General features: G+C 37.5%; 1 protein-coding gene across 1 annotated transcript in view; it reads right to left on the bottom strand.

Moving 5' to 3' along the window:
* Positions 1 to 2,053: 2,053 nt before the first annotated feature.
* The window catches only part of baiap2l1b (BAR/IMD domain containing adaptor protein 2 like 1b), a 77,681-nt gene continuing 65,219 nt past the window's right edge, over positions 2,054 to 14,515 (bottom strand). The window contains exons 12-14 of the mRNA XM_039687256.2: positions 13,828 to 14,002; positions 4,060 to 4,100; positions 2,054 to 2,506 (exon numbers count right to left, since the gene is read on the bottom strand). Coding sequence (XP_039543190.2) covers positions 2,434 to 2,506; positions 4,060 to 4,100; positions 13,828 to 14,002 — 289 coding nt within the window. The 3' untranslated portion in view covers positions 2,054 to 2,433. The remainder of the gene's footprint in view (positions 2,507 to 4,059; positions 4,101 to 13,827; positions 14,003 to 14,515) is intronic.

Below are 14,515 nucleotides of genomic sequence, written 5' to 3'. Positions count from 1 at the left end.
AACTAAAAAAAAATTGTATATATATATATATATATATTTGTGACCTACTGTTAATTGAAACACTTTTCAGCGGTGATCAAGATTGCACACGCTGGTCCAGTTTGATCTTGACGTGATATTTTAATGACAGAGTTGTTTGCTTTTTAATCAGTCTTCATTCAGGTCGATTCGAGAATGTGCACGAAATCAAGAACCAATCACATCCTATCATAAACGATCACATCCAATCATAGCGCGATGGAGTGATTGCCTCCTCTCACGTGACTTTCTCAATTACCAACAAACCAAGTTCTTAAAGGGATAGTTCACTTTGAAATTAATTTTTGGTATGTTTTATCTTACCTCAAGGGCATCCAAGATGTAGGTGTCTTTGTTTCCACAGTATTTTCAGTTTTGATATTTTTAGGTCAAACCGTTCTTGTCTGTCAGTAATATAATGGAGGTCTATGGTCACCACCTCAAAGAGCATGCACAGAGAAGTCCAAATTAAACATGATTTAATGACTCGTAAATGTAAGCACACACTGATGGCCTAAGACACAAAACGAGCGGTTTGTGTGAGAAAACCAACAGTATTTATATCGTTTTTACCTCTTGTTACCACAGTCACGTCCAAGTGATCCAAGTTCTTCAGTCTGCGCAAGCGCCGGAAGTGATCTCTCGCGCGTGTACGTCACTCATTGTTTACACAGAGATTTCAAAGTGTTACCTTTCACTGTGAAGATCTAAACATATTCAGATATACAAAAAATCACAATGGAAGAGGATTTCGATATATCAACAGATAACGTTGATTTTTCTTTCACAACTGCGCGAGAGATCACCTCCAGCACTTGCGCAGACCGAAGCGCCCGTGCCCTCAGATCAGTTGGACGTGGCTGTGGTAACAAGAGGTAAAAACGATATAAATGCTGTTCGTTTTCTCACACAAACCGCTCGTTTCGTGTCTTAGGCCATCAATGTGTACTTACATTTACGAGTCATTAAATCATGTTTAATTTGGTCTTCTTTGTGCATGCTCTTTGAGGTGGTGACCATAGACCTCCATTATATGACTGACAGACAAGAACGGTTTGACCTAAAAATATCAAAATTGAAAATACTGTGGAAACAAAGACACCTACATCTTGGATGCCCTTGAGGTAAGATAAAACATACCAAAAATTAATTTCAACGTGAACTATCCCTTTAAGGAGCAACATTTGACTCAACATAATTTTCCATGTGGCGTAAAGAAATTTCAAGCATATATTCTTGTATAATTTAAAACTGGTGCAATTTGGTTTCCTCACATCATTTTCAGAAAAAAAAAACTTTTTTTTTTGTTCGATGCGTTTCACAGTCTATATCCGGGGTTTTCCACTGGTTGCATATGAATGCCAGTCGTAACACACATGATTAGTTGAGTACGTCATGACATGCACCGGGTGACTAATTGACAAGACTTTCAATGATTCGTTCTCAATCATTCACAGTGTTTCTAATGTTAATGAAACGCTTTCTCATATTTTAACACTAACACACTTTTAGAAATAAAACCTTTTTATTTTCATACAGCAATGATCTACAAGATCTCAGGCCAACAAGTGCATTGATACAATCAAAGCCAAACGAATAGTTTCCCCCGAAAGCAGAAGATAAATAAATCACTATCCACTGACCGACAAAGGATCATTATTCACTGCTGTGACTAAAAGCAACCTAAAACAATTGATGAAATCAGATAAAATCAGCTCAAACCGCTCCTGTAGATGGTGGCGTTGTCTTCCGGGTCAAACTCGACTGTCCCTTAAAACGCCAGCTGACTCTGGTAAACACGCCAGACCTTCACTGGGCTCACAACGCTCTCATTCACTTCACGCTCACGGGTCCATCAGGTCTAGTTACCAGGATCATTGGATTAATAAAGAATAATGACCCGTTCAGACAACACCTGAAATTAGTAGAACAGCATTTCGGTTCACATCACTATCATCAGGACCTTTCTGCTGAAGCAGGATCCCATCAAGCATATATATTTATATAAAAAAACTTTTGACAATGATTTGAAAAAGTTAAGCGCACACTCATAATAATCTCTCGCGTATTTACAGAATGACACTCTGACTAGTGATCCTTACAGCGAAATGCATATACATTGATTCCTTCTCTATATATACACACACATTCAGTATGGATAACTAGTATATATTATCTCTCTCTCTCTCCCTCACACACACGGAGAGAGAGAGAGAGAGAGAGAGAGAGAGAGAGGGGGGTTTTAAGGGGACAGGCATAAATAGTGGTTCAACAGTATGTTGTGTCTGTGTGCTTAAGTGTGTTACTGTGAATCCCAGCATCCTCAGCGGAGGGTCTCAGTCTGAGTCCAGCGAGCCCTGTGGGAATGTGTGTGTGTGTTCACTGTGGTGCATGAAGGCCAGGCTGCGGTGTCGATCAGATGGCGGGCGCTGATCTGTCATTGGTGATTGTGGGCCGAAGTTTTACCGTGGCGAATGGATTTCCTCCCCTGCGGACACACAACACCGTTACTCTGGCTGTTCACATGCAACGGACGCTTTGAAGAACGCTTCTAATACCTAGATTTGTACATTTTCTTTAGAAACTGTGAATGGTGCTTTTCTTTGCTAAGCTTTTTTTAAATTACACTTGGTAACACTTTATAATAACTGCACGCTATTAATCATTAGTTAAGCATGAGTAAACCGTTAATTCATCATTTATAAAACATTAATAGACATTAATATGCAGTTTATAAATATAGCTATACATGCTTTTTTCTTGATTTATAAGCATAATGCGTTTAATGATTGTATTTTCATACTTTGTTAATGATCAATTAATAATTTCTAAATGAAGTATAACATTATTTGCAAACCAGTTGTTTAAGAGTTGTCAGTCATTTATAAGACCACTTAGAAAGTGTAAGTAAATGGAGTAAATACAGGTAGTTATAAAGCATTTAGTAGTGGTCAGTTAACTATTTTTGTGAGCTAATCTAAAGTGAGGACTATTCATGCCTTGTAAAGCATTTTTAAAGGCGATTTAAAGACTCGTCAATCTTCTAAACAGTAAAATGTAACAAACACAACGCAGTGATACAGAACATAGAAATATTTAACAGCCTTTAAAAATGCTTTACAAGGCATGACTAGTCCTCACTTTAGATGAGCTCACAAAAATAGTCAACTGACCACTACTAAATGCTTTATAACTACCCAAATTAACCCTTAATTACAGCATTAATACATGTTAATAAAGCATTTATCAACACATTAAGTTACCATCACTATATGTCTGAATAATAAGATGTATGAATGTACATTTAAATAGTTTATTAATCATTTACTTGCTCGCTCTAAGTAATCGTATGAACCACGGACAACTCTTAAATACTGGTTTATAAAAAATGCAATTCTTCATTTAGAAATGATAAATTGATCATTAATAAAGGATGAAAATACAATTATTAAACAAATTATAGATATGCTTTTAAATCAAGAAGAAAGCATTTATAGCTGTATTTATGAACTGCTTATTAATGTCTATTAATGCTTTATGAATGATGAATTAATGGTTTACTCATGCTTAACTAATGATTATTAGCGTGTAGTTATTATAAAGTGTTACCTTACACGTTTCTTCCACTTATGTGACTTATCGGTAGGCCTGGGCGAAAAATCGATTAAATTAATTAGAGTTTTTTGTTGCGGGCGGTAAATCGAGTTTTTGTGTAATGTCACATTTTTGGCTTTCACTCACGTAGCAGCAGTATGGCAAGCGACAACAACAACATGATGGCACACACTTAAACCAAAACAGCATACAGCAAGCGACAACATGGCTCGGGCCGATATTTGCCGTCACTATCCTCGGGTCAGGCCGGGCCCTTGAGAGTGCGGCGCGGGACTAGATTTGATGGCCGAGCGCGGGCGTAATGCATTCACTCTGTGTGTGTGGTTTGGTTTGATTTTTTTTTACTAATCTGCTGCACTACTAGTCGAGTCGCATCCCATCACAAGCATGGAGGACAGACAGCAAGCGTGATCCATAAATACTCACCCTAGGAGAGGATGCTTCGGCAGCCCGTTTGACAGAGGGACCTGCAGGAAACAAAGAGCATGTGTTCATCTCAGTGGGCGAACGACATTTAAGAGTAAGAGTCTGAGAAAGACACTCATACTAGCAGTTTATACTGTATACTCGATCCTCAAAAACAAGTATGTGAACGAGTATGCAACAAAAAAGTTTCAATTAGTTATGTGCTTCTTTATTGGTACTTGACCTCATTTGGTTCCATGTTTAATTCAGCAAGTGGAACACAGTTATACTTTTTCCAGAAAAAAAGCATATTTGTCTATTTAATCCAATTTTGTTATGAAACCCCAGACCCAATTTTCAGAGATTTTAACAGAGGTATGCGTGTTGAACCCCACTGAAGACAATGTTAGCATCTGTTAGATTTAATAACAGGGTTAAAATAGTTACATTTGAGTTTTTTTTCCGCTTTTTTCGTCTTCCGGGTTTAAAATCTACATCACCGGCTGTGACGTGGCCGTGCACTGTGAGTGCGTTGATGACTCATCGGTGTCTCATAATTATTAATGAGACTGAGTTTTCATATCCAATGAGAAGACACTGCCTCTAAATTATTCACGCCACCACGTGGATCGAACGACAGACAAGTCAAACTGTGATATATCGCGTAGTAGATGAGAGAGGAAATCGTGTTTGTTTTCATGGTGCAAAAGTCCAAGTGCGTTGAATACGTTTCCCCGCGATGCTGCCCGGGCTAGACTCTGGCTCTGGACGGTTGTTTGCCATCAACCACGGACACATCTAAACAGTCATGATCTAAACTATAGTGTGTGCCACAAATGACACAGAGAGAGCTGCGACAAGTGGATTATGGTGAACTTCGCCTCGTCAACTCCACAACTAATCCAAGTGGCGTCTTGCGAGTGATGCGGTATCCCGATGACTTTTCTATCCATTCAGAGGTGTGTGTGTGTCTAAAATGAGAGGTCATCCACCTCCGCAGAGCCATCTTTATCATGAGGGTTCAGGGGGCGCGTAGATCTAGGCTATGCACGGAACGATTTTTTAAAGGGGAAAATTAATAATTTTTGTCTAAATAAACCTCTATATATTTTATAATAACATTAAAACTATACGTATACGTCATAAGACTTTAATTTTGCCATTTCCTCACGTTTTAACAATGCTTTTAAGTGACAGTCGATATGTGCATGGGACATTGGCGATGACAGTGATGGCCATACCACACCCACTCCCTTGCATTTATCAAAAAGATTTCATGACCCTTTAACATTTGGATGTCTAATCTGCATAAAACATGATTCATTGCTTCTGGTTCCTTTAAATCACACTGTACACGGAAGGTCAAGCTGAGTGCACTACATTGTGGGATAGAGTAGTCCACACAGTGTGCTTTAGATGTACATTGTGGCAAATATACTAAATGTTTCATAATGTGCATTCGCATGATCTAATATAATGCAGAGTAGTATGGTAGTGCACTATCAGTAAAACACAGTCTGATTATATGTGGAGAAGCTTCCCATCAATAACAGAAACATCGGGTTTGACATTTTAGACATTTGACGTCTAGCAGGAAGAGTTGAGCTCACTGAACGCCTGGAATCTCGCCCTGCTGGAAACACGAGCACGATCGAGCCATGTGACCGTTGTGACGGGGATAAAACGTATGAGTGCAGGAAACTGAAAGTGTCAGCTGAGAGCGAGTCTTTCATAAGCTGCGAGTTATGCGGTCTTGGATTTTTTTGGCGTGCAAATATTATATCTCATATGCATATGCAAAACTTATGCATAAGAGATGGAATCAATAAACAAAGCAACACTAGAACTGTTTGAGGAATCTATTTTAAGGCAAGCCAAAAATATTGTCTCAGATGATACACAAATCTTACATACACTCTTAGTGTGTATGTAAGGTTCTATATAGAATCTTAAAAGGTTCTATCAGCGCTACGTATTTGGAACCTTAAAAAAAGGGTTCCTCTGGGTTCTATTTTGAACCCTGGGGTTCCATACTTGGCCAATAGAACCTTATGGTTCTATATAGAACCATTTTGGAGTTCCATATATGAAGCGGGGGATGGAACCATTTCTGGTTCTAAATAGAACCATTTCTTCTAAGAGTGTATGTATTTTAATTTGCTACCATTGGGTAGACGATGTCTAACGAAGTCTAATCGCTATAAAAACTCTTTTATTCCAAACTAATTTTTTAAAACGCAAGTAGACTGTAGTATTCAAGTCCAGTCTTGGACTTACTGTCTTTATAATGACATGCATAAGATCAGGGCTCGAATTTCGGCGCGGGATTGCGCATAATTCTAATAATTCCCGCAGGTCTCCCATTTACAATGCGGGATATTTCCGCAATCGTAATCCACAAAGATTATAAAATCAAATCATTCTTTTAAAAACTATCTGCCCGACGCAATTTCACAAACAGCGCGAGTGTTCAGCGTTGCCGCGTCTATCTCTTCTCTCAAAATGTCTTGTGGAAGGCAAGCATCAAGGGCTGCCGCGATCGAGTTTAGGAGTCGGGACATGACTTGCACAATCGGGCCAGCAGTGCGTCGTGAATAAAGTTTACCATTTGCACGTCTTTTTAAGTCTTACCAGTTTAACATTCAAGTGATTTTAAACTGGGATGACAATGCGCACATTCATAGAAAATCCGCCTCAAGATCAGATGAGCTGGCCAGTAACAAAAGTAATTTTTCACGGATTATATTGCTTTAACACGCAAAACTGCGTCAATTTCGGTCTTCGTGAGTATAATACTCTAAACATAGTCGGTTTTGTCTTTAATAAGCATAAAACGCACGCCAGCATAACACACAATCCGTGAACTAGCTCTTAAAGTGACAGCAACCATACTGTATGGTGTCGGTCATTAATTTTGTCGTCAAAACAACAAAAGAGAGCTTTAAGTTAAAGGAATCAGGATTAATAGCCTATGTGTTTAATTTATTCAGGATTAAAATAATATCCAGTGTTATTTTCCATTTGATTACTTTATTCAGTTTCTGTCTATGAATACTAGTGTTAGACCTATTCAAAAACGTTTCTCTTTATTTGTATCTTTATTGTATTGTATTTAATTGTGCAACTTTTTTTTATTTAATTGAACAATTTAAATCAAGCTTCGTGTTGTGTAAATTCTTAACAACATTACCCCATTGTAAAAATGCAATGAGTGCAAACATTTAGCGAAGATAAATTTAAGAATTTTGCTTGGCAAAAACAAAATTCAGGCCCTGAAGACTTTTTGGAAGACGTCTTGACTTGGATTCGACAAAGGTGGTCTTGACTACAGCGCTAGTATGTAGTATGCTGCTAGCTTTTAATCATTGCATTGAAATGTGTTATTTTCTTATTATCACATGTTATTGTCTGTATTGTGTTGTATGTGATTGAAGTTGTGCATTGGCCGTGTCATGTAAAGTACTCAAAATATCACAAGATGCAAATTTAAAAGCAGACATTAAAACATTGTGTTGTGGTTTAGGTGGTTGTTTACAGAGTCCATCAAATGATCTCTGTGATATCGACCTCTCGACACGACTTTAGCGTGACGGAGCGGGATCAAATCGGGACAAAATCAAAGGCTGGGATTTAATTTAAAGAGATATGCTCCGTGTGTTTCAGAGTCAAGTGCGGCATTGTGTTTATTTACACATCAACAGCTCAAGAACTGGCTTGATACACTGAACATGCGTGTGTTCGAGTTGCTTTTCGAGTGTTTTTCATGTGCCGACCATCTTAACATACTTCACTATGAGAAGCGCTTTTCAACAAAAGAGAAGCTTTAAGGGCTCCCTGCAGATTTTAAATCAAAATTAACTGATGGTTTAACATCTGAGAATTAATTATGGCAGCCATAATGATTAATAATGTAATTTTACGTTTATACTGTAATATAATTTTTTTTATGTTACACTTAAATATCACAATAGATATATGCTCCGTGCATATGCTCCGATATATTCTTTGAATTATCATACAGTCCGTTTCTCGTCATTCCATTAATATTTATATTATTGACAGTATTACATTTTGTGTGTTTTTTTAATTTATTTATTATTTTTCTTTTTCACTTTATAATTGTATTGTGTGATTGTATTGTTATTGTATTGTTATAATTGTATTGTTTTATTATTTTTTGTTAAAATATGTTCTAATTCTAAAATCTGTTGCTAATGATCATGTTCTGAAGAGGAAAAGGAAATAAAAAGAAATAAAAATTATTCAATAGTACTGTAACATTCCTTGTTTTGTTAAATATTTGTATTTATTAATAATAATAATAATAATAATAATAATAGTTATTACTATTGTTATTTTGATATAAATAGTGCAGCTCTCCAAACAAGGACAGCAAATCTGGAGCTTTAAAAAAATGAAATCAGATTTTATAATTAACAAAAAAAAAAATTCACAATTAAATGGTTTCTGATTGAAAATGAAATGAGGACAGCCATAAATATTAGTATTTAAACTTTAGTCACTGTAAAATAAACCTGTATTTTATAAAATACTCTTTCTATTTTACAGAGAAATATTACAACAGTGGTGTACAGTTTTTGTTAATAATAATAATAATTTTAAATCGCAATTTTTATCAGAAAAAAAACCTCCAGAAAACGTGCAGCTCTACTCTGTTGTGAATCTGTGGGATTGTTTTGTTCCCAAGATGAAAACCCCAAGTCTGATCAACCAGCCACACAATTTGAGGCATCATTCATGATGAATTGAAGTGATTTTCTGAAACGTGCAACCTTGTGTACGAGTAACAGCGGTACTTGTGCAATATTGATGACAGTGTGTACTGAGATCTCCACCAGAGGGCAGTCGTGCGCCTCAGTACCCGTACACAGGCAACACATGCCTCTTCATTCACTTAGTGGGCATCTGGCATCATATCGCTCTGCTGCTGTCGTCCAGCTGTGCATATCCAGTCTATATCAGCAACATGGCTGTATAAATCTGGTTAGACACCACCACTCTTAGAAAAAAAAGGTTCTATATAGAACCTTAAAAGGTTCTATCAGCGCTACGTATTTGGAATCCCTACAAGGTTCTATACAGAAGCCTTTTTAAGGGTTCAATAATAAGAACACTTTAGGGTTCTTTGTAACCAGGAAAAAGGTTCTATATGGAACCTTTTGGGTTCATCCATTTCATATTATTGACAAACATCAAGACCCTAAAATGTATTTATGAATGCATGTGATCACACAATTCAAAATATGGGGGTTAGAAACATTTTATGTAGTTTTTCTCCTCCAAAAATCAGCATGATTAAATGTGATATTAAGTTACTACATCAGTTTAATAAACAATAATTTAATTACAACTACAAAATGTTGCAGAATAATGTAAAATATGAATGAATAATAGCCTATAAAGAAACGTTGTGCCGATCTTTTTTTAGCATAAAAGGTTCTTTGGAGTTGAGTAAAGAACCCTATGCTACATGTATAGTACCCCAATGAACCCTTTTTTCTAAGACTGCAGTCGTGCGTTCAGATGTTGTCTGATGACAGTGTCATTGAAAACAGTGAAATTCACATTTCTTTTTCTTTCACGCACTCAGAAAACCATTTTTCACAATGCCTTCTTCACCTGTGAGCGTTCAAGACCCATAACACAGTGTGTGTGGAAAAATACAGCCTCTCGCTTGAAGGGAAAGATCCCCTTTCCTGCTTAGCTACTAATACAGGGAGCTTTTACAAAGAGTGTCCGCGTTAACCCCGGCTTTCCAGGGTGGATAGACGAGCTTGGCTTGAGTAACTGCATGGCACGAGTCCCTCGCCAAGCCTCGGCAGGGAGGACAGGTGCTAAACAACAGGGCTTCACACCTACAGATCTGGCGCTATTGTGGGCACAGTACCAGGATGTGAGCCACAGTCGTGGTAAATGAACGTGTGGATCTGCGAGCGCTTTGAAACAGGTTTCAGGTTTGTGGAACTCCATCGGAAAGGTTGAGCCGTGGCCCGGATGTGTGTGTGTGGGGCTCGATGAATATTTCACCGCATCCAGAGAGAGCAGTATCCACTTTCACAGCCTGGTCATTGACACCCGCACCCCACAAACATCACAAATCAGGGCTTGCTCCTAGCAAATAACACTAACAGCCAGGTGGCATTAGACCTCATTAAACCAACACCTGGAAAGAGTTCACGCGTCTCATTAGACTTGAGCATGAGTATAAAACAATAGACGTGGACCGTGACACGTTGCTGGCTTTAGACATGTGAAATCGCTGTGGGCGCATTAAACACAGGAACTTCTGGGAATAAACAAAACAGCATCATTTACATCCATTGGTAGGAATGCGTCCCTGCCCACAGTTCTGCCTCGTGTGTTTGCATATGCAAATAATATGTTTTAGGACATCTCGTCATGTTAGAAACATCATGTGTTCGCTGCATATTCATTACAGGTTCAGTTAGAAATAATTACTTTCTGCATGTTAGAAAAGTGTGAATATAATCTGGACTTAAAATTGTCAAAATCTCACCAGAAGTAGTTTATTAGCCCAGTTTTATGAATTTGGACGTACTATTTTCGAGAAATGCAATTTTCAGACGCGGCCGATCTAAAGCTGCCTATTTTCCCCACTATCTTTGACCATTAGCAAAGTAAAGTGGGAAAAAATATGGGGATAAAATGTTTCTGCCCAATGTGACAATGAAGTACAGCTTGGCAATGGCAGCACTGCATCTCCATCAATGAGAAAGTCTAGTTTATTATGCAAAGGTTGTAAGGTTAGCTTGTTTTATGAATTGCAACACTTGCTAAATCTGTCAAACCTAGGCATGTGCCGGTATCAAATTTTCATGCTGCGGTTAATTGATTGAGCTTTTATCACGGTATTCGGTATTATCACGATATTCTTATGAAATTAATGTTTTAATGCTCAAGAATAACAGATGCATTGTGGGTCTCTAAAAAAAACCCAACTTACATCAGAATGTGTAATTGTGATTTTCAAAACATATAACTAAACCGAATTGTTTAAAGTTTAGTGACAACATGTTACAATGTTTACATGGTACAATGACTGGTAGGTTACTGTTTGTATTATTCAATTAAATTCTTGGATTTGATTTCAGTCTTAATTCAATATTGACTGTTTTGGATAAATATTAGGTAGGCCCGAGTCTGTTAATGTTTCTCAAAAAAAAAAAAATCTCACATAATGCTGTAAACATACAGAGAGAAATTAAATATATTTAATTTTATTATATATAATAAATATATTATATTTACATTTAATTAATATATTTAATATATAATAATATAACTTTTTAATATATTATATTTAATATATATTTAATATAATATATAATATATTTATATTCAATTATAAAAAACAGAGAATAATTAAATATTTAGCAAAATACTCCTTGCTATTTTTTTCCTATTCAACTAATTTGCTGGTCATTAAATGGCTTTCCTGAGGTAAATGTAACGTTTTGCGACACAACTGTTCTCCTGCAGTGTTACTGACCTCTTTCCGTGTTTGAAAACACTCATTGATCGTTATTATGTACAAGTAAATATACCTTTCGGTAAGTTGTACTGTATCTTTAAATAAAAACGAAAGTAACATGATCGGTTTACTTGAACTGAGGAGCAACGATCTGTGATCAGAACCTAAATGCTGATTTATCAATAACTATCAATTTATCAACAACAATTTTAATATCAAAAGTAACCTGCTCTGTCTAGTCTGTCGGTGTCAGTGTCCTCTTTGCCCTGTGATTTTTCTCTGTGGGAGAGCGTGTGAAAAGTGTCAAATGCGTTAAGCGCCTTTCAGACAGGACGCGGAATGCGCAACGCTGCCCGCTTGATTCAACGCTGCCCTTCAGATACAACGCGATTTGCCATTTTACAAATAAAAAGTTGAACTATTTTGTACTTTAACCACGGCGTGTGTTGATCGATGCAGGTGGACGCAGCAACAAAACATCCCTGCGCGCGTATTCCGTGTCCTGTCTGAAAGTCTCAAGCTTGAGTCTCAAGCTGAATGCGTGAGAGTTGGCAGCCCTGCGGGGATAAATCGCCGGGAGCGTTCCGCCATGCTTCTACTCCATGTGAGGAATGTTTACATTAGACTAGTGCGCACTGTCGCATGCACACAGTGCTTATACATGTGGGGATTGTTTACATCAGAGTGCGTGCGTGTTTTGCGCAGCACGCAGTGTTTGAACGGTAGATGGAAAATAAGCTAATGCGCGCTCTAAAAGTCTAAATTCAAATCTATTATTTTTCATGGTATTTTGAAGAGCCCGCGATAACAATATCGTGCATATTCATTACCGCGATTTATCGCATTACCGAATACCGGCACATGTCTGGTCAAACCTAAGCCCATTTCCACTACTTTTTAAACTAAATTAATTTGGGAAAGGGAAAATATAGAAAAACTATATTTCAATGCTTTTGTGTTCTCTCACAATTATATAGTCGAGTAGTTTAAATTGGCACATTTAAAAGCGCTATTAAATCGTTTGAGAGCGGTAGACTACTGTATATGACGCATCTTGTCGGGAAATATAAAACGAATGTTTAAAAAAAACTATTATTTAGGTTACCATTATTTACTGATATTTATTTAATGTTTTACTGTAGTGTTAAAATGGGAGTGATTTCGTATTGATCCTCGGATTTTCGCTGTAAACATAGTCAAGAAATATGGTGTGTTAATATTGAGTTCAACTGATGCGTGGTCACGTGTCACAGGTCTGTAGGTGTGTATTTACATCGGCCATTTTACTACAGATGCAAAATGTGTCCAATCTTTTTATAATGCAGTTTTGAGTCTTGGCTTCAAACAAGTGCTTCATAATGTGAAGCTGGTTTTGCTCATATGTCAGAATTATCATTTATTTATTATAATTAATCTTATCTTTGGGTTTGCAGCTTTTAAGTCGCAGATGCTGGAAGTTTCTTTAATTTTTTTAAAATTAAATATTTATGCATATATTACATAACATAACCACATAGATGTTACTAGTAGATGCTTATGTAATAAATACATTAAGGAGTTGAATTTCCAGTAAAAATAAGTGAATTGCATTACTCCCACTCCCATAACAATCTGTAATATGATCTGTCAAACAACGACTCTGTCTCATGAGGTCACAATAAACTGTGGGATTGAATGGGTAGATTTTGTTTGTCTCTCGGGTGACACTCGTCTATGTGAGCAGTTTGGATTTAGCTTTGCTCCACCGGCAATCCTCTTTAAAGTGATCCTGATCCTCTGATCCACTCAGACACAAGAACTGTGACTGTAGCTTTCCTGTGGCTCAAACAGTAGAGCTTTAGCGCTTGCAACGCCAAGGTCATGGGTTCAATTCCCAGATAACATTGAAAAGCAAGTGTGGACATTGAAAAGCAACGCAAGTTAGGTATACCTATATACCCACACCTATACCTGAGAGGACTTCAAATGTTCTGAGCTAAATTAAATGAACACAGCCTACCCTATTTAACAACAGCATTTAGAGCTTAAACAGACTTTTTGATGCTTGCCAATGGAAACTCACAGCCATGATGCTGTGTGTCCTGGGAGGTTATTTACACCCTCTCACCACAGTTCAATGCAAGTAAATGGGATTTTTTTTGCCTATTTTAATCGCCTGCGTGACGACAAACAAAGATCAACCATAATCTGAACAGACTCTATGAGCCTAGAGTGATGAGAATACAACCCAAAAGCAGCATTCAGTGTGTGTATAGTGGAAGATGAAGAAGACTGACCGAGACTGAGTTTTCAGAGTGTGGGGTGTATGTCTGCATCAGGCTCTTGGTGGAGTTCCTCCTGGCGGGCGGGTCGCTGTAGTCCGCTGGAGGCAGAACCATCATGTAGTCCTCTGGGTCCTGGTGCATGAGGTTGGCCACGCTCTTACTGCGCACCGGAGGGTTTCCAACAATACTGCAACAAACAATCAAGTCACCATCAGAACACTGATCATAACCTTTATCCTTCTCCATTTATTAGTACTCTAACAAATAATGTATAGTTACTGTAGAGTTCAATGTTATAAGTTTTGGGTGGTATTAAGGGAAATCTAGTGGCCAAGAGAGCTCAATGCGCTGCAACTGAAGAAAACATGAATAAAAAAAAAACACCAGCAAAGAAAGAAAACATCATCAGTTTGACAACGTACTGCAAATATACTCACAATGCAACTAAATACAGAAACGCACTGCAAATACTCACATGCAATCAGGATGTTCAAATTTGCAGCGTGTATGGTTGCATTGTGAGTATTTGCAGCATGTTTTCTGTATTCAGTTGCGTTGTGAGTATTTGCAGTGTGTTTGGTTGTGTTGAGTATTTGCAGTGTGTTTGTTTGGTTGTGTTGTGAGTATTTGCAGTGTGTTTGGTTGTGTTGTGAGTATTTGTAGTGTGTTTGTTTGGTTGTGTTGCAAGTATTTGCAGTGT

The sequence above is a fragment of the Pimephales promelas genome, chromosome 3, assembly GCF_988280905.1.
Source record: "Pimephales promelas chromosome 3, fPimPro1.hap1.1, whole genome shotgun sequence".
NCBI lineage: Eukaryota > Metazoa > Chordata > Actinopteri > Cypriniformes > Leuciscidae > Pimephales > Pimephales promelas.
This window is presented reverse-complemented; position numbering and strand designations above follow the sequence as displayed.